The sequence below is a fragment of the Aegilops tauschii genome, chromosome 3 (assembly GCF_002575655.3).
Source record: "Aegilops tauschii subsp. strangulata cultivar AL8/78 chromosome 3, Aet v6.0, whole genome shotgun sequence".
Classification (NCBI taxonomy): domain Eukaryota; kingdom Viridiplantae; phylum Streptophyta; class Magnoliopsida; order Poales; family Poaceae; genus Aegilops; species Aegilops tauschii.
In genome coordinates, this window is record NC_053037.3 from 578,928,906 (window position 1) to 578,953,962 (window position 25,057).

The 25,057-nt window shown below is 42.5% G+C and overlaps 2 protein-coding genes across 5 annotated transcripts; both read right to left on the reverse strand.

Moving 5' to 3' along the window:
• Window positions 1-10,177: 10,177 nt before the first annotated feature.
• On the reverse strand, window positions 10,178-11,936 carry LOC120962011 (uncharacterized). Its single transcript, XM_040385762.1, has 2 exons — window positions 10,772-11,936; window positions 10,178-10,656 (listed from the first exon to the last, which is right to left on the reverse strand). Exon 1 carries the CDS (start codon window positions 11,649-11,651, stop codon window positions 10,779-10,781), a length of 873 nt encoding a protein of 290 aa, XP_040241696.1. The 5' UTR covers window positions 11,652-11,936; the 3' UTR covers window positions 10,178-10,656; window positions 10,772-10,778.
• A 1,226-nt stretch (window positions 11,937-13,162) lies between these two features.
• On the reverse strand, window positions 13,163-23,669 carry LOC109740535 (E3 ubiquitin-protein ligase BRE1-like 2). Of its 4 annotated transcripts, none has more exons than XM_045233863.2 (19): window positions 23,579-23,669; window positions 22,455-22,616; window positions 22,283-22,370; window positions 21,939-22,169; window positions 21,666-21,791; window positions 20,006-20,199; window positions 19,823-19,906; window positions 19,597-19,716; window positions 19,331-19,517; window positions 19,072-19,232; window positions 17,926-17,997; window positions 17,005-17,081; window positions 16,012-16,206; window positions 15,093-15,165; window positions 14,920-15,006; window positions 14,325-14,462; window positions 13,947-14,149; window positions 13,688-13,850; window positions 13,163-13,509 (listed from the first exon to the last, which is right to left on the reverse strand). In XM_045233863.2, exons 2-19 carry the CDS (start codon window positions 22,614-22,616, stop codon window positions 13,378-13,380), a joined length of 2,493 nt encoding a protein of 830 aa, XP_045089798.1. In that variant the 5' UTR covers window positions 23,579-23,669; the 3' UTR covers window positions 13,163-13,377. The 4 variants fall into 4 exon arrangements, with proteins under 4 accessions (XP_045089798.1, XP_045089797.1, XP_045089800.1 ...); XM_045233862.2 differs by having other exon boundaries at window positions 21,666-21,833; window positions 23,579-23,654; XM_045233865.2 differs by lacking the exons at window positions 21,666-21,791; window positions 21,939-22,169; window positions 22,283-22,370; window positions 22,455-22,616; window positions 23,579-23,669 and adding an exon at window positions 20,726-20,811.
• Window positions 23,670-25,057: the final 1,388 nt, after the last annotated feature.

The window sequence follows — 25,057 nt, forward strand, 5'->3', positions numbered from 1 at the left end:
CTTCCTTTTTTTTCTTCCTCCTTTGTTTTTCTTCTTTCTTTTTTTCTTCTTCCTTTGTTTTTCTTCTTCCTTTGTTTTTCTTCTTCCTTTTTTTTCTTCCTCCTTTGTTTTTCTTCTTTCTTTTTTTCTTCTTCCTTTCTTTTTCTTCTTTCTTTTTTTCTTCTTCCTTTGTTTTTCTTCTTCCTTTGTTTTTCTTCTTCCTTTTTTTTCTTCCTCCTTTGTTTTTCTTCTTTCTTTTTTTCTTCTTCCTTTTTTTTTCTTCTTTCTTTTTTTCTTCTTCCTTTGTTTTTCTTCTGTTTTTTTCTTCCTTTTTTCCTTTTTCCTTTTTTCTTCTGTTTTTTTCTTCTGTTTGTTTTTCTTGTGTTTTCTTTTGTTTTCTTTTTTCTTTCTTCTTCCTTTTTCTTTTGTTTTCCTTTTTTTCCTCCTTTTTCCTTTTTTTTTCCTTTTTCTTGTTTTTCTTCTGTTTTTCTTTTGTTTTCTTCTTCCTTCTTTCTTCTTCTTCCTTTTTCCTTTTTCTTTCTTCTTCTTCTTCCTTTTTCTTCTTCCTTCTTCTTCTTCTGCCGGCGCGCGGAGGGCGGCAGGCAGGGGCAGCGGGCGGCGGGCGGCAGGGCGTCGGGCGGCGGGCGGCAGGGCGTCGGGCGGCGGGCGGCAGGGCGTCGGGCGGCGGGCGGCAGGCGGCGGGCAAGGGCAGGGCACGGGCGGCGGCGGCGCTCACTGGGGACGGGGGCGGCGGCGCGCAGGGCTTCGGCGTCGGCGTCGGGGCAGGGCTTCGGCGTCGAGAGAGGAAGAATGGGAAATGGCGGAAACTGCTAAGTGCAGTATTTATAGACGTACCTTTAGTCCCGGTTGGGGAGGCGGACCGCGACTAAAGGTACCCTTTAGTCGCGGTTGGCCACACCAACCGCGACTAAAGGGTACCTTTAGTCGCGGTCCGCCTCCCCAACCGGGACTACAGGGTTTTGGCGCCGCTTTCGTTCCCGCGCAGAAAGACCCTTTAGTCGCGGTTGGGGACAACAACCGCGACTAAAGGGTACCCTTTAGTCGCGGTCTGCCTCCCCAACCGGGACTAAAGGCATTGTGCTGGAACTGGCGCGGTGCGGTGGGATGTTTAGTCCCACCTCGCTAGCCGAGAGGCTTCGACAGTGGTTTATAAGCGCGGCTGCGCTGACCACTTCGAGCTCCTCTCAAATGCAGGCTTACGGGCCTATTCTGTCACTATGTGCTTGTGGGCCTACTGGGCCTTCTGCGGGCCTGAATCCTGGCCCATTGATGGGTTTCTAGTCGTATTCAGGCCGTGGTGGCCCAGTAGGAGGCATATTTTTTATTTTTTGCCTGTTTTTTGTTTTCTTTTTTTCTTTATTTATTTTGTTTTGTTTCTACTTACAACAAAAAACTTATTTATTTTATTTTATTTTGTTTCTAATTACTTATTTATTTTACTTTATGATAATTTTTTTTGCTATTAAAGTTTCTAACAAAAAAAGTTCTTTATGAAAATTCTTTTAGCTTTCAATGATTTTGAACAGAAAATACTTCGATAATTTTAGTTGAATCAATTTTATTTATGCTATTAAAATTTATTTTATTTTGTTTGTACTTATATATTTTATTAAAGTTTATATTATTTTGTTTCTAATTCATTTTAAAATCTTAAAAATACAATTATATATCAAAAAAATCAGAAAATAAAACTAATTCATTTTAAATTCTTAAAAATACAAATAATATATCAAAAAAATCAGAAAAATAAAACTAATTCATTTTAAAATCTTAAAAATACAATTATATATAAAAAATCAGAAAAATAAAACTAATTCATTTTAAAATCCCTTGAAGGTTTGACAAAAGGTTTGATACATCATTCAGTTCATCGACCAAATACAAAGTTTGGTACAATAAATTATTACACATCAATTCTTCCCTTGTGTCCCTGCTTGCTTACGATTGTGCCGTATCCATGGAGCATCCTCATCATTTAACTTAATGCTTGGGTCAGTGTTCACTTTGAAGGGCGGAATTTCACCAAACATATTATAATCTTCTGACATGTCTGTCTTGTCCTCCACTCCCACGATGTTTCTTTTCCCTGAAAGAACAATGTGGCGCTTTGGATCATCGCATGATGTACTGATCATTTTCTTATCTTTCCGTTTCCTCGGTTTGCTACTCATGTCCTTCAAATAAAAAACCTGAGCGACATCTTTGGCAAGGACGAATGGTTCGTCAAGGTAACCAAGATTGTTGAAATCCACCATTGTCATTCCGTATTGCTCGTCCACCTTTACCCCACCTCCTGTTAGCTTGAACCATTTGCACCGGAACAAAGGGACCTTAAAGGAGGGTCCATAGTCAAGTTCCCATATCTCCTCTATGTAACCATAATATGTGACCTTTCGCCCATTCTCGGTTGCTGCATCAAAGCGGACACCACTGTTTTGGTTGGTGCTCTTTTTATCTTGGGCGATGGTGTAAAATGTATTCCCATTTATCTCGTACCCTTGGAAAATCGTTATAGTCGAAGATGGTTTCTTGGCCAACATGTACAGCTGATCTCCAACATCATTGCCATTCATTAAATGTTTTCGCAACCAACTGCCGAAAGTCTCCATGTGGGCCTTTCTAATCCAGGATTCAGGCTTCCCCGGGTTGTCCGAGCGTAAAATATTCTTGTGTTGCTCGAAGTACGGAGCCACAAAGCTGGAATTTTGCAGAACTGTGTGGTGTGCTTCAGTCATAGAATGACCGTCCATACATATCGTGGATTTCCTTCCGATCTTGCCTTTTCCACTTAGTCTCCCCTCGTGCCGCGATTGAGGAATACCAATCGGCTTAAGGTCAGGAACATAGTCAATACAGAACTCAATTACCTCCTCATTTCCATAGCCCTTGACGATGCTTCCTTCTGGCCTAGCACGGTTACGAACATATTTCTTTAATACTCCCATGAACCTCTCAAAGGGGAACATATTGTGTAGAAATACAGGACCGAGAATGGAAATCTCTTCGACTAGGTGGAGCAGGAGGTGCGTCATAATATCGAAGAAGGATGGTGGGAACACCAACTCGAAACTGACAAGGCATTGGACCACATCGTTCTGTAACCGTGGTAGATCTTCTGGATTGATTACCTTCTGAGAGATTGCATTGAGGAATGCACATAGCTTCACAATGGCTACTCGAACATTTTCCGGTAGGAGCCCCCTCAAAGCAATCGGAAGCAATTGCGTCATAATCACGTGGCAGTCGTGAGACTTCAGGTTTTGGAACTTTTTCTCCGCCATGTTTATTATTCCCTTTATATTCGACGAGAAGCCAGACGGGACCTTCATACTGCTCAGGCATTCAAAAAAAATGACCTTCTCTTCTTTGGTAAGAGAGTAGCTGGCACGACCTTGAAACCATTCCGGATGCCGGTCATCTGGGTCTTTCAAAAGTTGCTGGTCCTGCCGTGCTTCCTTTGTATCATTTGTCTTCCCATACACGCCCAAGAAGCTTAGCAGGTTCACGCAAATATTCTTCGTAACATGCATCACGTCGATTGCAGAGCGGACATCTAGGACTTTCCAATATTCTAGCTCCCAAAATATAGATTTCTTCTTCCACATGGGTGCGTGCCCGTCAACTCCCCGCGGAACTGATTGTCCGCCAGGACCCTTTCCAAAGATGACTTTCAAATCCTTGACCATATCAAATATCTCAGCACCAGTACGTTCCGCAGGCTTCGGCCGGTGATCTGCCTTGCCGTTGAAATGCTTGCCTTTCTTTCTTACGTTATGATTTCGGGGAAGAAATCGACGATGACCCAGGTACACGTTCTTCTTACAATTAACCAAACATACACTTTCAGTCTCATGTAAGCAGTGCGTGCATGCATTGTATCCCTTATTTGTCTGTCCCGAAAGGTTACTGAGAGCAGGCCAATCGTTGATGGTTACAAAAAGCAACGCTCGTAGGTCAAATTCCTCTCCTTTGTGCTCATCCCAGACACGTACACCAGGTCTGGCCCACAACTGTAAAAGTTCATCAACTAATGGCCTTAGGTACACATCGATGTCGTTCCCGGGTTGCTTTGGACCTTGGATGAGCACTGGCATCATAATAAACTTCCGCTTCATGCACAACCAAGGAGGAAGGTTGTAGATGCATAGAGTCACGGGCCAGGTGCTATGGCTGGAGCTCTGCTCGCCAAAAGGATTCATGCCATCAGTACTTAGACCAAATCTTATGTTCCTTGCGTCAGCTGCAAAATCTTTGAACACTCTGTCGATCTTTCTCCATTGCGTTCCATCAGCGGGGTGTCTCAACTCCCCGTCGGACTTACGGTCCTCTTTGTGCCATCGCAACGACTTGGCATGCTTTTTGTTCATGAACAGACGTTTCAACCATGGTATTATAGGAGCATACCACATCACCTTGGCGGGAACCCTCTTCCTGGGTTTCTCGCCCTCAACATCGTCACCAGGGTCATCGCCTCTGATCTTATAACGCAATGCAGTGCATACAGGGCATTCATTCAAATTCTCGTATTCACCGCGGTAGAGGATGCAGTCGTTAATGCATGCATGTATCTTCAGAACCTCTAAACCTAGAGGGCAGACAACCTTCTTTGCTTCGTACGTATTGGCGGGCAACTCGTTATTCTTCGGAAACATATTCTTCAACATTTTCAGCAAATTTTCAAATGATGAGTCACCTACACCTTCCTGTGCCTTCCATTTTAGCAAATCCAGTGTGCAGCCCAGCTTTTTCAGACTATTATCGCATCCTGGATACAACGACTTTTTGTGATCCTCTAACATGCGATCCAAATTCTCCCTATCCTTGTCAGTTTCGCAGCGTCTCCGTGCATCAGCAATGGTCCGACCAAGATCATCAGCGGGCTCATCATGTGCCTCTTCTTCACCTTCACCTAACCCTTCCCCACCTTCAGCATCATCCTCCATGAAAGTATCACCGAAATGATCATGATAGTTGTCATCGATATCATCCCCTTCTTCATCTTCTTCCATTCTAACCCCTCTTTCTCCATGCTTGGTCCAACAGTTATAGCTTGGCATGAAACCGTGCCGAAGCAGGTGCATGTGAACGTCTCTTGAGGAGGAGTAACCCTTCTGATTCTTACAGACAGCACATGGACAGATAATAAAACCTTGCTGCTTGTTCGCATTTGCCACTACGAGGAAATCTTTCAAACCCGTAGTGAACTCGCCGGAGAGTCGGGGACCGTACATCCATTGCCGATTCATCTGCATTATTATTATATAAAGTATATAATTAACCATCATGCATTTGTTAAACTAACTAGCTAGAAATAATACAAATTAAACAATGAACTACACACATGCATATTTTATCAATGACACATGAAAGGTTCAAGTTGCTAACCGCGATCGCGGAGGAAAAATAAATGAGAAAGCTCAAGTGTGGCTCGGACACTTCATATCATGTTTGTTTCAGGCTCTCGGGCATTTCATCGAACACCTTGTGTGCATAGGAGGAACCAAAAGCAAACCCACCACCCCCTTCTGAAAATTGTGAAGTGAGCTGAGTCCTATATATAGGGATGGGCCTTTAGTCCCGGTTGGCCTGGCCAACCGCGACTAAAGGCCTTCGGGGACCTTTAGTCCCGGTTGGCCAGGCCAACCGGGACTAAAGCCCCTCCCGTCCGCCAGCTGGATGGGCCTTTAGTCCCGGTTGGCCTGGCCAACCGCGACTAAAGGCCTTCGGGGACCTTTAGTCCCGGTTGGCCAGGCCAACCGCGACTAAAGCCCTCCCGTCTGCCAGCTGTCGACCGAGCGCGCTGGGCCCAGATAGTTGGTCGCGGGTCTCCTCCCGAACCGCGACTAAAGACCCCTTTTGTCGCGGTTCGATTATTTTGGGGACTAATGGGGGCGTATGGAAGCCTATTTTTCTACTAGTGACTGTTCGCCGGTTTCAGACCACATTAACAATATGCGTATTAAACTTATGGACCACGATATTTGGCACACGTGTGCCATATAAGCAAAACTATCACACACGCCTTCTTCCTTCTCTCTATCTACATGCATGCATGGATTACCATGATTTCTCTCCCTTCCCGTGCACTCCCTTCTTCTAATTATATGCATGCACTAGAGGACAAAAGAGTTGATGTCATCCTAGATTCTCCTTTTTCAAAGATTAAAAATGTTTTGTAGCTCAAGCCGTCGGTCCGATGCAAAAACCGTTATCACATAAAAGATTCATCGCGATGAGATCTTCAAAACTAGATCCCATGTTGGTATGTTTCGACGACTTTTTCTGGGGGTCAAAAGTTACCACGTCTGGGCTACATAAGTTATCACGTCTGTGATATGCAAGTTATTGTGGTATTTTCACATAAGTTACCGGGGGCATAAAAATGGTTCTCCCACCATTTCCACATGCACATGCATGTCTACACAAGTGTACACAAAATGTTGATATCATTCTAGATTGTCCCTATTCTGAAAATTTAAAATGTTTTGTAGCTCAAACCATCGGTCCAACGCAAAAAAAATTGTTTTCACATAAAAGATTCATGGCGACGAGATCTTCAAAAGTAGATTTCATATTGGTATGTTTGGACGACTTCTTTTTGGGGTTCAAAAGTTACGACACCTATGATATGCAAGTTATCATGGTATTTTTCACATAAGTTACCGAGGTATGTTTTTCATCAACTTTTTCCCAACTTGGTCAAACTTATCACGGTGTTTGCACATAAGTTATCGGGTACGTGACGCGTATATTATCGTGCTATTTTCACATAAGTTAGCAGAGTTATTGTTTTCAACAACTTTTTTCCCTCTTGATCAAAGTTAACACAGTGTTTGTACGTAAGTTATCGGGTATGCGGTTCATATATTACCGTGTTATTTTTCATATAAGTTAGTGGGAGGGGGGTATGTTTTTCAACAACTTTTTTCCGACTTTGTCAAACTTACCAAGGTGTTTGTACATAAGCTATCAGGTATGTGGAGTTATCGGGGGTATGTTTTCAGCAACTTTGCCCCCCTCCTCGGTCAAAGTTACCACGGTCTTTGCATGTAAATTATCGGGTATGTGTTCCTATATTACCGTGTTATTTTCGCATAAGTTACTGTGGTTATGTTTTTCAACAACAAAAATCCGACTTCGTCAAAGTTACCACAGTGATTTTACGTAAGTTATCAGGTATATGGTTCATATATTACTGTGCAATTTTCACATAAGTTGCCGAGGGGGTATGTTTTCAAAAAAAAATCCCCCTCATTGGTCAAAGTTACCGCGGTGTTTGTATGTTACTGTGATATTTTCACATAAGTTACCGCGCGCGCGGGGAGGGGGGGGGTGGGTGGGTGGGTTTCAACAACATTTTCTCTCCTTGGTTAAAGTTACCACGGTGTTTGTACAGAAGTTATTGTGTATGTGGTTCGTATATTATCGGGTTATTTTCGCATAAGTTATCAGGGGTATATTTTTCAAACAACTTTTTTCCTCCTTCGTAAAAGTTACCGAGGTGTTCCTACGTAAGTTATCGGATATGTGGTTTGTACATTACCGTGCTATTTTCACATAAGTCATCGGGGCTATGTTTCTCAACTACTATTTTCCCCGTTGATCAAAGTTACCACGGTGTTTCTGCGTAAATTGTCGGAACGCGGTTCGCACATTACCGTGCTATTTTCACATAAGTTTTCAGTGGTATTTTTTCAATAACATTTTCCCCTCTTTGGTCAAAGTTATGCGTAAAGTATTGGGTATGTAGTTCATATATTATTGTTTTTACATAAGTTACAGGGGCATGTTTCAACAAATTTTTTTGCTCGGGTTCAAATTACCATGGTGTTTTCACCAAGTTCTCAGATTTGCGGTGCGTATATTATCATGCTATTTAAACTTAATTTACCATGTGTATATTTTCAAAAAAAAAATCTTACCACGGTGTTTCGTACCTAAGTTATCACGTCTGTGATACGTATATCCTCATGCTAATTACACAAATTTTACCGGGTATCTTTTCAACAATTCTCTTCCCCATGATGAAAATTACCACAGTGTTTGTACCTAAGTTATCTGGTATGTGGTGCATATATTATCATGCTACTTACAAAGAATTTACAATGTGTATGTTCTTAATAACTTTTTTCTCGGGTCCAAAAATACCGCGGCGTTTGCACCTACATTATCAGGTCTGCGGTGTGCATATTACCGTGTTATTTACACAAAAGTTACTGTTGTGTACTTTTTCAACAAATACAACAGAATATGGACATGGTTAATATGGGCAACATATGTTCATGGCACCTCAAGCAGAAATGAATAAAATACAATTTTGCTTGTTTAGAATGTCATGCTAAGATGCTAACCCAGGTCAAGTACTCTCACAACAAAGATTCTGATGTAAACATGTTACTTTATAGAAGGCTTATGCAGGTTCTGCATATGTACTAGATGAAAAATGTCACCATCCAGCATTGGATGGTTCTCTGAACTAGCAGCAGGATGGTATGAGAAGGCCATATCCAGAACAGAGGTTGGACTTTCATTTTCTTGTTCACACCATAAATTTAACCCACTATATAAACTATGAGCTAATCATGTGCACGTCGAAGACAATCAAAATTGTTGAGTACCGTATGGATGACTAAACTGAATCATGTCCAGATGTATGGAAGAAACCATACTCAATCAGACGGAACTATAAACTTTGGGAAAAAGAACAATGGCAAATAATCTTGATTACAGTCTGTTCTATCAAGGCAGATTAGCAATAGATCACCACTGATACATGTGCTACATCCATGCATGTATCAATCATTTTTGCACACTAGGATCGAGGCACATTTGGGCGGCTTATTCTCTACTAGTTACTCTGCTAGTACATCAGAATTCAGAAAAGTCCACCCGCAATTTTTTTTTTCCAGAAAAGACACCTACCTAGAATCTATACCTTACGGTTGATGCATTGGAGGGCTGCAGCCAGCGCCCGGGCCTATCAGTCCATGAAGGTGATGTCTAGCTTCCGCACCTACACCTTCAGACTACTGCTGATATTGTATGGGACGAGCAAGACAAGGACGAGCTTGGACGTATGTAGAAGGAGGAGTCTGCTCGCTGATCTCAAAGAAACAAGCAGGACATGAACGAGCACGGATGGGAACCTGGACAAGGATGAGCTCGGAGGTCAGCTCGACGGGGAAAGCGGCCAGGCCGGCGGCGTATGAGCAGAGGTGAGGTCGAGGACGAGCAGCGGAGTTGAGATCAGGTCGAATTACTGGGCGTTGATGGAGAGGTCGACGGGGACGACCGGCCCGGCCGGCGGACGACTCCAGGACGAGCTACGGGATTGAGGTGGACGAATGTAGAGTATTGGCGAGTGGTGACGGCGGCGAACAAGAGTTTCCATCTTATCGCGGCATGGTGAGAGACCACACGACTTTGATCAAGCGAATCGGTACGCTGGGTTCACTTAGCGGTGGCATGCATGCGTAAATACATCTCAACTCCATCTTCTGTGTTTCCAGCGCCCGAGGGGGTGTTTGGTTCAGGGACTTTTTAGTTCCAAGACTAGAAAAAGTCCTAAGAACCAAACGGGAGGGACTTTTTCTATAGGGCCTAGAAAAAGACTCTACTAGAGAGTCTTTTTTAATTAGTCCCTGGGACTAAAAAAAGTCATAGGACTTCTGAACCAAACACCTCCTGAGTGGTGAGATCGCGACCTCGCCATCTACAAACGGACGGCATCCAGGTGGGTTGGCAGTTTTGCAAAAACGATTTGGGTTGCCACATACATATTTCGTAAACTTATATCTTCCATGGACAGTTTAAACTATAACATGTCACGCACAAAAAAAAATCAGATACGGAGATGGAAATGTGCATGCTACAGAAAAATGAATGTGAGTAGCCTCCAAGTGATGTGGGTAGCTGAGCAATCACCAATGGGACATAGTACATCCAGAAACAAATGATTGGAGTGACCTTGAGACAATCTGGTTAAGACACAATTCCTGGTGATGTTGTGCTTGAGGCAATCTGCTTTCGACCAATGGCACTCAAGATGGTCTTGTGCCGTTCATAGAAAAAATGAACATGGCTGGCAGTTACAGAGTCTAAAGGGGAACACAATCTGGGATCTGAGCTGAGCAATGATAAACATTGCTTCTGCTTATCAGTGCAAGTATAATTTCACAAGCTTCTGTTAAGATTGAACATCACAAGAAGTGTTGATTCCTTAAAATGGTTAGCAGCAAAGGTGAATGATAAATACAATTCCAAATGATGCAACACAAAGGCAGATGTATATATCAATACTTAACCATAATTAATTATAATGCACTCTTTCAGTTTAACTGGTGCTCCGAGTTCTGGTTCAAAATCAGGTGCAATTTACTTCAACAAGGAGGATAATCTGCCCCATTTCTTCTTTAGCTTAGAAACAGGAAACCGCCTGTAATTTTAGCAAACATTTCAACCACTTACCCAAATGACTTGTAATTTTGGCATCACAATCACAGTAACGACATTGGCCCCAAAGGATATTCAAAGAAACATAATGCATCCATGTAAGTGTCAGAGCTCCTTGATCATAAGTTTTTGAACCTCAACAAAGAAGCTAGCAGGCTCATAGTGCATCCAGTTCAGCAAAATCCACCTCCGCATAATCTGCAGCTGAAACAAACTGACCCTAAATTAAATACTGCAGCTGATGTGGATACGGAGAGCTAGGTTGTAAGAAGCACCACCACACTCAACAAGCCTCAGATGAAAGGATATGTGTGCTCACCACATTATCATCTGATGAAAGGCGAGTTGTTGACAACATAACCCTCTAGTGTCCGAAAGAAAGCATGTGAAACTAGACTTTGTTTGAGTCGAAGTCGAGTAGGACGGAGGCCTTTGCGATGGAAACTGGCAACCAACTGGCCTTCCATGCCAACCTGAAGTAGCCAATCATCAAAATGGACCAGCACGAGCACATGACCGTCCCAAGACGACGTGGCAACCACCTCCCAACGATGGTCAAACTTTCCACATTGCAAGCTGATCTCCGCAACCGGCAATTCGACCCGATACTTTAAGGCCCAGATCTCGGATTTGTAGTCCTGCATCGCCCAGATTTCAACGCTTGTCCCTTCATAATTAAGACCGAACATGCCAAGCATGCCACCCATCTCAAACAGGTCGGCGCAGTCAATAACAATCGAACATTGCATCAACCGGAGCGACTCAGAAATGGTGTCAAATACCGTTATGTAGGAGTTTACGTACCAATGCAGGCTACCGTTGTGAAGGAGGAGGAGCCCATCGCAGGAGTCCTGGAGCAGGAGGCCGTGGCCGTAAACGCTGCGAATGCCAAGTCGCGCGCTGTACTGGAGCTCGTCGACCCCTGCCACGTTGTCCAACGGAATGATGTCTAGGGACTCAACGACGTCGCCGGCGCAGTTGTAGCCGTAGAGGAGGGGGGTGGTGGGCTGGCGGGCGTGGTGGGCGAGGAGAAAGTCGCGGGTGGAGGTGGCGAGGCGCCAGGCGCGGCAGCGGAGGATGGCTTTGGGGGGCAGGCGGACGAGGATCTCCCAGACCACGACCTCATCCGGGAGGCCAGGGAGGAGATGCGTCGCTGCTGCTCGTGCGGCCGCCGCCATGGTCGCCGGCTGGGAGCTCATCCTGCTCTGCTTGTGTGTGTGTGTGTGTGGTAGTGACGGCGGCGGCGGTGGAGTGGTAGGATTTCCTCTCTCGTGGAAACGAACAGAAATGCATTTGGGCTGGGCTTTGCGTATCTAGTTGAGATGAAACCGGCTGGGCCGGGCTCAGGTTTCTTTGCAAACTCTTAATTTACTCAAAAACCTCTATGCTCGAAAATAAAAAACTTATCTTGCCAATGGTCTACGTTGCAGAGATTCACGTCTACAATAAACCCAACTCCAAACATCATATGCATGGTCCCTTTTGGAACATAATCTTCACCAATACTTAAAAAAAAACAATCCATGGAAGCGGAGTTCATGCCCAGCGACGTGCCCAGTGACGTGGGTCATTGTGCATAGCCACCACATGGGCACTGGGCGGCAACATCCCTGCCTCTCCCTCCCCATGCCCGCCACACCGGAAACGACTTCACGTATGTTGCTTCGCATTCTGCCGCCCACCCTACACCATCGGCTAACGCAACCGGTAGGCGGTGGCAAAATTATTAGAATGACAGGTACAAATTTTACCAAAAGCGCTGTAGAAATAGATTCATAAGGTCACACAAGAAACCTTGCGTCCCTTCCCTATAAATTAATGAGGCACGGCTAGCGCTAGCCCACCAAGGGTCGACTGCTATCTAAGGGTTAGGTGATCGGAGCATTTTGTTTTTCCGTAGCGCATAGCACAACGATGGCATGCCTACTTAGAGCTACCGAGCAGTTTATGATCCGGGGTGGGGGGAGGGGGGCAAACAAGATGCGCCAATAGAAAATAGCAACCGTAAATGATATTGTCGAATAAAATATATATATATCATGTTCTATAGATTATTATTTTCAAATTTTATAAGAGTTCTTAAAAAATACTTTATTCAAAAGTATTTTCAAAACAATATGTTTTAACATATACAAAAAAGTTATTCAGTGTCAAATAAAATGTTTGTTAAAAAACGCAAAGATATTTCAATAAATAAAATGTTTTGTACTCCCTCCATCCCATAATATAAGAACATTTTTTACATTACACTAGTGTCAAAAACTATCTTACGCTATGGGACACAGGGACTATGTAACTATTTACTATCTTTATATGTTCAAAATATCTTAACTACGATTTTTCTTTCAATGAGAATGATCTGCATCTTCTGTACTCTTAACTATGATTTTGGCAAATAATTATGAAGGAAGTTGCCCGTCAAGCTTGCTCATCTTGATGTATATTTGTTGTGCAGCAGGACAGGAGCCTCTCAACTCCAGCAAGAGCAGCTCCGCAGAAACAACTGTTGCTTATGATCTAGCTACAGAAACACATAAGGCAGGCCGTCCCTGTTCATCATATCTTAGCGGACCAACCTTTTTGAAGGCAGAAACAATCTTCACCATCCATTCATTTTTTATTTACTCCTAATAACACGCTTCAAACCATCATTGCAATGGCCTCGAGTAGAGGCAAGAGATCACCCAGCAATCAAACATCACAGAGGCTCTAAAGTTACAACAAACTTCTTTTTCACTTCTTTGTTACTTGTTCATTTATTTTACTTAGGTTTTATTACTTCTTTGCTGGATCTAAGTGCCCCCACGGGACAACGGAAACCATTGCATATCTACAAGAGACAAGCACGGGCAGCAGGTTGATGGTGGTGTCCAGAGGCACCAAACGACCTACTACCAGGTCATCCAAGGCAGCATCGCTGAGGCTTCAGATTTTCACCTCTCGCACGTCATTTTGCCCGAAAGGGGTGCCGCAGCCCGGGCACTTCCGGTGGCGTAGCTCGAGGTTCCTCTGGATGCATGTTGAGCAGAACAGGTGGAAGCATTTGGTGATCACAACCTGCGAACAACCAAACAAGCAACAGAAGGCTAATCAGCATTCAGCGGTAGGTGGTATTCAGGTTTAAGAGCATAACAGAGAAACTGGAACTTATAACTCAGCTTCTACCATCTCGAGTCACATACAAATCTGCATCATCCAAAAATAAGGTTGTGCAATTCAATGAACAGCAAGTTACCTCTTTGGGTCGGTCAAAGCACACGCCACACTTGAGAATAGCCTTGCATTCTTTTATCTCGTCCTGGAGCTTCTGGATAGTAGCCTCTTCGTTCTCGGAGGTCAGCTCCGTGACTTCATTCTTCACCTCCTCGTATTCTTCCTCGAGCTTTCTCTTCTCGCTTCTATAATAAGATAGCAAGAGAATGTAACAAGCCCTGGTGGCATTACAGCAAGACCAACTTGGAACCAAAAATTAACACCACGCCAGCAAGCCTAACCTCTCACGCTCCAGCTCCGTTCTGAGCTCAGCTATTTTTTTCTGGTTTTGCTCATATTCTTTCTCAGAGGATCCAACGGCGGACCGAAGCCACTTGAGCTCCTTCTCTGCTTCAGATACCTCCAGCAGAGTCTTTTCAATGGTAATTGCATGATGCCTGTTCTCTGAAGAAGCTTTTATAGCTTGTGCGACATAGGCTTTCATCTGTAAGGTTTATTCAAATAAAGACACTTCAAAACCAGCTCAGTGGTAAACACAGACACACACAAACAATATATTTTTAATACAATAAATATTTGCTTTGAAGTGATTTTCAGTTACTGTTGGCAGACAGCAAACTGAACCATAAATAACACACAGGGCATGAGTCAGAGATTACCTGCTCTTCACCACGGCAGAGTTTTTGTTTAGATGACTCCAGTGAACTGTTCACCTGATGGAGTTGCTTCTGTAACAAATGCTTTTCAGAGAGAAGGGAAGCAGAGGCTTGCTTTGTCTTCACACTATCTGATACTAGCTGTTAGATGAGAAGCAAGTTACTGACGGGAACTAATAAGAAAAGCAAACAACGTATCTTCTGGCAATGCAACAGAGCATAAATGATGTGGGGTTGCAGTGCATGGTTAATAACGCAATAAGGCAAGGTGATGCCAGCATCTAGGTGCTAGCCAGAGACGTGCTGCAAGGCCACACTATATGAATCAACAAGTAGCAGCAACTGGAGTAAGTAGCTAAAAGATAGAGATGGAAAACGGAAAAGAGAGATACACCAGGCCCCCTAGCCCAACAGCCGCAGCTGTCACCATGCTTGTACACATGGAGCATGTAACAGGATCCTAGTGGTGTGTTGCTATATTGAGGGGAGTGCCATGCCGACAGCAAAGGGGAAACGCCCGTGAGACAGAAGCGCGGATTCCACCACAGAAAGCCCAGCAAGCTGGCAGCGAAGATCTGCCCTGGTATCAGATACGCACCTTTATGTTAAAATCATCTCTGTCGGCAACCTGTTGAAGAAGATGCTGGTTTTGTGTCTGCATGTCTTCATATGCTTGACCAATTGTCTGCAGTGACAGCATCATTTGCTTTCAAACACACTCGCACACACACAAAAAAACACTGCTGATAAGAAAACGAAAAATGAGCTAACCTCAATTTCAGAGATATAAGCATCTCCTTCTGCTTCTTTAATTCTTATTGCCTCCTTGAGTTCCAGAACATCTCTGCAAAACAGATCATACAAGGGATGAAGCTGCAGAGATGATACAGAATACCAAGTCCTCAGTGAACAATAAAATATCTACTGGTTCACAAACATAACATATGCTGCCAGCTGTAGGAAAATATAAAAGCTCGTTTAAATTACTGATCACTAGAACTAGTTGGATAATACTTGATAGCAAGATGAGGATTATTGAGTTCGAATTAGGTTTTAACCGAGTTGGCCAAACAGGACAGTAAGGCACAAAATATATGTATTACTAGCAGGTGCAGGAACCAGTTGCAGGAGTTAAACTGGAACCTAGCCAGTTCTGATTTCACCTGGCCTGGTTTACGGCTGCAAAAAAAAAGTCCAGTTTGTTTGTGCATTTGAGCCTATGAGTTTATTAAGAATTTAGTAAATGGAATTTAGGAACAAGGTGTATATGCTCGGATTTCCAATGGAAGTTGTGATCAAGTATGGGGGGTTAAGGGAGTGTATTGGCCATTGAGCGGCAAAATGGGCGGTTTTGAAACCTATAAAGGACTATGTTAACCGTTATAAATAGTACTCCATACGTTATTAATTGACGCTCAAACGGATGTATCTAGACGTATTTCGATGCTAGATACATCCGTTTGAACAACATCAACTAATTCCGGACGGAGAAAGTATGTATTTAACACACTCAACATTTTTCACGTCATTAATAGGAGCAACCAGGATGAAACAACTGCAATAATTAAGATCCTGATCCCCTCAATGGAAAACTCGTTTGAAATAGCAACCCAAGTAAACTGGAGAACTATTTCAGTGCCAGTAAACTGGAGAACACATATCGAATTGTCACTAGGAGAAGATAACTGACCTTTCAGATGCATCTACATCGGTCCTTAACTCTTCCAGTTCTGCTTCAGCAATGCAAAGCCTTCGCTGGCATGCAGTTTCGGCTTCATTTGCTGCTTTTACACGAAGCTCAAGACTATGCTCTTCTAGACTAGTTCTCAAATATTCAGCCTGCTTGCGAGCTCGATTTTCTGATTCCTTGATCTCTGTAATTGTCCTAGATTCACATAGTAAAATAAGAATCTAACAAATGAAGCAAAAATATATTAGTATGAAAAATTGATGAAAGCTGTGAATTGACATTCATTCTATGGATCGTTTTCAAAGGGGAAATCAATGGGCATTTGGTAATGGAGGAAAGCGTAGAGGTAACCAACTTAAGTTTTTTTTCCATTTTTTGAGTTCTTAGCCTATATGAACTATGATTTTTATTCCTTGCCGTTTTGAACATTTTATTTTCAGCGATCTAAACTAGTATATTTTCCTTTCAGCATTTACAAATGTCACATAGCACCTATGTCAGCTAGTGTTAGCAGATTGCATCCAAATTAACACTCTCATCACTGTTGAAGTGTATATGTGGATTGCTTAGCCCTTTCCATCAGTTTGGACTTCTGGTTGCGTTGGCTAGTGCATGAAGCTTAACAATCACATGTTTTAACAACTTGATAGATTTAACCTGACCGCAAATTTTCATATGTAAAGTATATAGCTGAAATTGAGGATTAGAGTAAAGATGGACTTCTTTTAGGCAGACAGTAGAACATGTTTATTCAGAAGAAAAAAAATGCATTGAATGATAGTAGAACTTTAAGAATCATAAAGGGATGTGTCAACTTTATCTCTTGTTCCCAAGGTGTGGTAAACTGTAAATCCCAAGTAAGTAGAAAACATTTTCTAACAGAGACTTTCAAGAATCTGATGGACTACGTGATCATCTAAGAGAACAGCATAAGTCACAGTCATAAAAAATCAACACAACTGATAAGTGATGACGATAACAATCAAGTCATACCTCGACTCAGAACATTCTTTCCCATACATATCCACAATAAATTCCAACTCCTGATTTTCCTTTTCCAACGTCTCAATCTGTTGAAATTTCATTCAGAAAACATGAATGGCAATCCAGACACAGTGCAAAGTTGCAAGAGCTTGGCTTCGGACCATCGAAGGGCAATACTTCCTTGTTTTTCTTAAGAAAATGGAAGATTTTTATATTTATGGTCATTTATGTAACCTCTCGTAGTTGCATATTCACTACCAGATGTTTGTTTGCCCACAATTGTTTAAAATTTAAGGGCCCATACTGTTAGTTGCATATTCACTACCAGATGTTTGCTTGCCCACAGTTGGAAAATAACAACAATTTCAGGTAGCTAGTTGCAAAAGCTGAATATACACCAATGCTTGAAAGACTAAGAACTAACTGTTAATCCATAATGTATTTTCAGAAACCAGGTATCAAGCAAGGACTAATCTTGACAGATCTGACCTTATTTAATGACAAGTAGAGATAACCTAATGGTGCATGCTATCTCTTTTTAAAGAATGGCTTTGTTATAGAGAGCAAGGACTAAATCTTCATAGGTAGCATGTACCCTAACGGACATAGAGATAGCAAGGACTAATCTTGACAGATCTAACCTTATTTGATCATATCTCACCCTAACGTAACTAATTTTATATTTCCTTATATATAATTGGCTTAAGGCCCAAGCTAATTGCTCTCCAAGTTCCTCCTTTGGCCAGCTATGGGGTGAGTCTATGCTAATAAGTAATAACAAATCAGATATAATTGCTTGTGTAATAACTCGAAAATTTCTCCGAGCTGAGAGAACCATGGTGGAGGGAAAAGCAAACACTTTCAGAGAACGCAAATATATCTCAGGCTGTCAGCACAATTAGAAGACGAGAGATTTTCATGGTACCATACCAATTCTTTGAGGGACTTGATCTCAGAGACTTGTGTGTTGTATCTATCAGATATTTCCTTCTGTTCACTGATCTGAAAATTGGAGATACTTCCATCAGATGTTTCGATTATGCTAGAGGTCTATTCACAATTTCTCAGGTATAGTTCAGAAGATAAAACTCTACGGAAATAGTTTGTGAATAATATTGTTTGAAGATCTAACAATGATCCTAAAAACATGTAACAATGCAAGCATATAACAGCATCAAAGTACACATGAGTATACCCGAGAGTATTGAGTTAATCTTATTTTTGTAAACAATCACCCAGCTTTAATAAAGAAGAGACAGCCTGAAGATAATATAACCTTTCTCTTCACTTCTCATTTTGGAGATCAGACACGGTCTCTGATACAAATAATTAACTATAACTTTTCATATACTTTAGAGATAAAATATTGAGGAAAATGACATAGAATAAATTTTATGACAAATATATTTTGAATGACAAACATAAACACTTCTGCATACTATATTGGGGAAAGTAAACGTACATACAGAGGTGGTTGCTTGAGCTAGGTTTTAGATACTTGTGCATCTGGAAAACTTCTCAAAAAAGTCACATATGTGCATCTGTTAGAACATGCTATATTTTAGATTTGGTTGGTTCAAATTGAGATGGTTATGTGCTAGCAGTCGACTATTTAAGTGATGACTTTGCTTCTTTGTAGAAGGTGATCAGTAAACAAACTTCCCTTGACCAGCTATTCTAGTGTTACTACCCCAACTGGTCACCCCTTCAATCTAATGTCGTTCTACCTTAATCCATCTTATTCCATTTCCAACTCTTTGTTCAACTCGGTTCATGACACGGTAAGAATGGACTGGTTCAGGTATGTGGTGCTTGCTCTTTGTACTTAATTAATCTATATGTCAGATATATGAATGCAGAAAATATCCTGTCAGATAAAATCAATGCAAAGTGAGTAAATATGTACAGGAATCACGATGAAGAAACATAAATGATTTATTTTTCATTACACACTGAGTGGCAATCTCACTACCACGTACAAACATGTTAAGTTTCAGTGACATTAACCGACATGGCAACAGATGGAGACTGAGAATCCAGTCTGGAAACATCGATAGATCCAGATCAATGACATACCTTCTTAGCTAACAAAGTTCTCAACGATTCAGCTTCTTCACGTAATGCAAGTGCTTCAGAAGCCGCATCCTTTGATCTATTCAATTGGTTCTCCATCATTTCCATCTCTTTGGAGAGTGCTGCAGCCATGACATGAATCTCATCCTTGAAGTCTTTTTTACCTAGACAGGTGGTGGAATTGAGAACAAAGTATATTACACTGCAGAAGGAGGTTAACCCAGATCTCGATTTAGCAAGCCACTAAGTCAGGCCTCAATACCTGAATCCTGCAATGATTCCTCAACTTTGATCTCAAGATCATTCTTCTCAGCCATGGATTTTAGAATCTGATGTTCCAGTTCTTCGATTTTGGCCTCATAAGCAGTAATGGATTGTTTAATATTGTCGACGGATTCTCCTTTTGCACACATTTCTTTCTCCCTTTGCAAGAACTGGTTCTTATCATTCTAAAGTCAAAGAAAGTAAAAGCTCGTCAAGAGAAAATACCTTGCAAAACAACAGCACAACAGAGGAAAAGCATATTACCTGCAATACTTCAACCAAACCCTTGTATCGTTCTATCTCAGCATTCAGATGATGTAACTGATCGCTAAGAATTGTATATGGTTTTGATGTGAAAATATAGTTATCGTCTTTTAATTGACCCTGCACACATAACACCGGAATGCAAATTATAGGAATAAGAAGACCCAGGATACAACTTGAAAGTACAACAAATATGTCAACCACCCATTACAAAGAAGGTGCCAACCTGCAGATCTTCTAACTGCTTAGACAGTATTAGATTATCCTCTTGAGTCTCATGGAGTTCAAACAGGCGGTCTCCTGCAAGGGTCTGCCCTCCATTGGACAAATTATACTATAAGATGAATGCTGAGCAGATAAGGCATATAAAAAGCATATATGCAATGGAATTCGGTCTGGTTAAATGTACCTTAGCTTCTTCAACAGCATCTTTGAGATCTCCCCAGCCCATGTTTCTGTCTGAAGATTTATCAGCCGAAACAGCACCATTCACAGCGTTTGGACCAGACATGTTCATTAGTGAACCTCCATGCCTCTGCAACTGGAGAATAACCAACTTCCGTCGACTTTCCTCAAGCTCCGCCATGGTTTCCTCTAGCTCTCCTGCATAAGCACATGAATATGGATTGCTTTGCTTTAGAATCAAAGCTTGACCAGTTTTATAGCTCAAAATTTGGAAGCACAGAACAAGATAAGTTTTTTTTTTTTTTGATTTGGCAAGGGTCTGTTAACATATCTTAGTACATTTCTTCCAGTTGTATTGGCAGCAAGTTTTAGCACAATTAATGCCACAAATTATTTCCGTATGAAATATGCAAACTGTGATGCAGGGTCAATCTTGTCAAGAATGCAAAGCTGAGCTTGTTGTGAAAAGGGGCAGCTTTAGAAAAAAGGGACCAGCCAGGACTAGTCCTTGGTGGCATTTTTTAATAGAAGAGGTAACCTTGAGCATCACGCGTGCGAGCCGAGACTCGAATGCGGGTGGGCTGGCTGTGCATTTGCGCGCCTTGCCAACAGAAGAGTTCTTTAGTCTAAAAAAAGGGGGGCGGGGGGCAACTTTTAATCATCCAGATGACAGAAGGAAATGGTATGTTTTAAAATTAAGCCAAATGCATTCGTGTATTGTTACCTGATTCGCGATTGCTATTCGGCTGCACGATTAGCTACCTCAGCACGTATCGGGTTCAATGGGTGTTGTACATCTCTGATTCACGAATCGGAGATCGGGTTTGGCAAACCAGAGATCGGGTTTGGCAAACCAGAGATTGGGGTTCGGGGAATCGAAGGCCGGCTTCGGTAAATCAGAGATCGGGGTTTGGCGAATCGAAGGTCGGGTTCGGAAAATCAGAGATTGGGGTTTTGGCGAATCGAAGGTCGGGTTCGTCAAATCAGAGATCGGGGTTCGGCAAATCAGAGATCAGGGTTCGGCAAATCGGAGGTTAGGGTTTGTGAACACTAGATCTTTAGGCACAAACACTAAAGTAGCACATGGTTCTGCACACAGAAGCATTGGAAAATAGGCAAAGCAAGAAACGGGCCTAGTCAGCCCACACAGCCCATAAACGATCCTGGGTCCCAACTACCAACTCGCATCCCTAATAAGCATCGTGACTGCCTACCCTGCCGAGCATGGAGCGCCACCCCTCCAGTTTCTTTGATCTGCTTGCAAAAAGCTTTCCTTAGGGATTCTATCGACTCCATCTTCCTCACCTCATCCACACATGGTTCACGGATATGGCTGCAGCCGCAGCCCATACCATGCCAACCTACTCGAGAGCACCCAATGGTGATGTTCAACTCGATCTACTCGACATGAGATAGCTGCATGGCAATTCCTTCCATTTTTCTCTCAATCTCCTTGGTTGGAATTTGATGGTCCACCTGAACGATTGGTCACCGCATCCTTACCGATTGGCACCCAATCGAGATTGGGGGTTTGGGGTTCGGAGGGTGGTTTAGTGAATCTGGTAACTACGGAGAAGATAATAACTGTGAATGCCCAGATATGCACACGAGACAAAAATTTAACAAATATATCAAATGAGGAAAGGAGTGACATTCTTTAACACCTGAAAGATGCTTGATTTCATGCAATTCTTTTGAGTAGCTGCTTTTGAAAGCCTCAATCTCATCCAGATACCTTTTATGCTTCTCTTTGACGATAGAAATAGCTTCACGGACATTGCCAACCACCTCTTTCAAGTGATCATTATGGTTTTGAAGGGCAACAACAACATCTAAATTAAATAATGAAAGTTCAAGCGGATGGGTAATTAGCAAATAATAAAGGTGCACTGCAAAAAAATGGAGGGGAAAAGCCAGATATTACTTTTTGTCTTTACCTTCATTTGACTTCTCTCCATTTAAAGCTAATGACAAATATTCACTTCTAGCCTGTTGTGCAGCAATAGCCTCTTGAAGGGACCTCATGAGAGCAAGAGTTGCCGAACGGCGCAAAGCAAGAGCTTCTTCAGCGAATTCCAACAAGCTATTGTCGTCCTTTTTTCCATAATTGTTGGACTTCAAGAGCATGAAGAGAAAAATTTCCTCAGAAGGACACGACTCGATAGATTCTGAGCAACCAAAAAGAACACACAATCAGCTAAAGGCAACATCGCTACTGAAACAAAAAAGCACATCTCACAAAGCAACATCTAACATTTAAATAAACAAATAAGCCAGCAACCTTCTGACAACTCTTCATGGTCAAGTGCAGGCAAATTGTTCAAGCCGCCACCAAATCGAACTCCAAGCAGGATTAAATCATCAACAAGCTATAATTAACATATATTAGTAAGAAGCATTACGAACCAGAAAAGAACCATAAAACAGAGTTTACACGGCTCAGAGGAAAGAACCTGATTCCACATCTTATCCAGGGAAATCAGAGTATTGTCATAAGAAGATTGTTCATTCCTCAACTCCTTGAACTTAGCTTCCAACAAATGCATTTCAGACTTCTGTGCTTCCAATTGCTGCACCAACTTCTGATTTTCATAATGAAGGGCTGTGGCATCCATCTTTAAAGAAAAAACAGAAAGTTAAGTCCTACAACAGGGCACCAAGAAATTAACAGGTTTGCAACCAGATTAATGTCCACTAACCAAACTTTCCAAACTAATTGACCAATCTTATAGAGGCAAGTATTCAGTCAGTATTGTTGGTTTTCTAAAATTTCTAACCAGATTGTAAATTTAAGTTCTAAATGTACTAAATAACTTCAAAATCAAAATGTATCAAAGTTAGAAAAAAACAAAAAAGTTAAACTGGGAACAGTGGGCGAGCCCTCTACAGGTCAAAATTAATAATGCACAGAGAAATAGAGGTAGTATGCCTGATCACAGTTTTATTTAATAAGCTTTTGCTATGCATACTATGTTATTATCTTGACTAATGTTTTGCTCCATTCCAGTTTGAGGAACTGTGGGTAGTATCATTGAGACCATGGTATGAAGCTCGGTTATTGGAGACAACAATTCGAGCAGCCATTGAATAGCATAATGGATTAATGGAAAAAGCTTTCGATTCAGGGAACCAGTTATTGGAGACAACAATCCGAGCAGCCATTTAATTGCATAATGGATTAATAGACAAAGCTCTGAAGCCCACTGGGACAGCACTATGGTGAATGGCACCATCCAAAAACTAGTCGCACATGCCACATAACACATATATTTCCATGAACATGAATTGGGGAGAAAGGCGAGCAGAAACTTGAATGGACAGGCGTGGGGGAGAGAGGCCCGGGAGCAGAAGCGGGGAGCAGCAGAGGGGGGGGGGGGGGGGGGGGGGGGGTGGCGTCGAGCAGAAACAGGAGCAGCCGCGCGCGTGTGGGGGGTGGGGGGGAGTTGCCCGGGAGCAGCAGGAAGGGGGAGGGGTGACGGAGACGGCGCAGGGTGGTCAGAGCATGGGATGAAGAGGCGCAGCAGGGCGAGGGGGGCGGCGCAGCTCGTCGGAGAAGGGGGCGGGGAGGAGAGCTTACCTGAAGGTCTCCGCCGCCGCCGCCGCCGTCCGGCTCTTGGAGTATTTGGGTGTGGGTGGTCTTTTTTTTTTTTTTTTGAGGGGATGTGGGTGTGGGTGGCCTCTCGTGCGTGGGCACTGGGCAGAAATTGCGGGTTCCTGCTCCTGGGCTAGCTAGTGGGCTGTTGGCCTGCTGCCGATGGACTGGACTTGTTAGTATATCTGCTTTCGCTCAAAAAAAAACGTTAGTATATTAATACTATATAATATGATTTTTTTTTTTGCAGAAAAATTTGGGTGTACCTCTGTACAACCAAGACCTATGCTGGATTCGCCCTTGTGTGCGAACAGTTAGTTCCTCGGTGAAGTTCAATGGGAAGTTATCGGAGCGTTTTTCTCCCTCACGAGAACTCCGCCAATGTGACCCATTATCACCTTTTTATTCCTATTTGTGGTTGATTCCTTGTCGGCTTTGATTCTTGATGCGTTGAAACAAGAGGTCTTATATCGGTTGCTATCTATCCAACAGCACCGAGGATATCTCATCTCTTGTTTGGTGATGATACATTGTTATTTTTTAAAGCTTATGAGGTACAGGGCGAACATTGTTAATGATGTGATGCATAGGTATGAAAATGGGACAGGTCAACTAATACACCTGGAAAAGTGCAGCATATTGTTTGGAGAATCTTGCCCTTGGTGGTACAGGAGGTGGTTAAAAATGTGCTGCACATTGGGCGGCAGGATTTCGAGGACCAGTACTTGGGACTACCTGTACCATAGAGGGGAAAGACTAAGGGGCAGTTTTCAATCCCTTCAATACAGTTTGGCCAAGAGACTTGTTGATTGGTCAGAGAGATTGATGTCCTCGGTCACGAAGGAGTGTTGATCAAAGAAGTGGCGAATGCTATCCTGACATATGTGATGAGCATTCAAACTACCGATGTCGGTCTGTGATGATTTGAATAAAATGGCTCGAAGTTACTGGTGGGGTGTGGAGAAATGAAGACACAAGACACACCAAAATGCATGGGAAAATAAACTAATACTCCCAAAAATGAAGGCGGTCTTGGTTTTGGTGGTATGCGCCTCTTTAACCAAGCATTGCTGGCGAGGCAAGCTTGGTGTTTAATCGAATGACCGGACAGTTTATGTTCTAGAGGTGAAAGCAAAGTATTACCGATGGTATAATTTTATTGATATTGTGTTTACGGGGAATTCGTCGGCGGTCTAGAAGGGGATTGAGTATGGTTTGGAGCTATTAAAGAAGGGAGTCCTGTGGGAGAATTGGTGATGGACGGAAGGTGAGGTTTTGGCGTGACACATGAATTCAGAGGGGCACTTTCTGGAGACCTATTACACCTCAAGGGCAGTGCAGGTTTACAAGGGTGTCCCAATTTATTCTTCATGTAGGTTCATGGAATGAAATGCGGCCTAAACAGTATCTCATACCTGATGTCTGTTGATGTAGAAGAAATATTTAGGATATCAAATTAGCAAC

What these genes read in the sequence shown, in the direction of transcription:
- LOC120962011 (XM_040385762.1), bottom strand. Translation starts at nt 11,651, where the DNA reads ATGAGCTCCCAGCCGGCGACCATGGCGGCGGCCGCACGAGCAGCAGCG.
- LOC109740535 (XM_045233862.2), bottom strand. Translation starts at nt 22,616, where the DNA reads ATGGATGCCACAGCCCTTCATTATGAAAATCAGAAGTTGGTGCAGCAA. An exon ending in GTTTGGTTGAAGTATTGCAG is followed by an intron (nt 19,518 to 19,596) that starts GTAATATGCTTT and finishes CTTTGACTTTAG; the next exon opens with AATGATAAGAACCAGTTCTT. An exon ending in GCTTTGACCGACCCAAAGAG is followed by an intron (nt 13,510 to 13,687) that starts GTAACTTGCTGT and finishes GGTTGTTCGCAG; the next exon opens with GTTGTGATCACCAAATGCTT.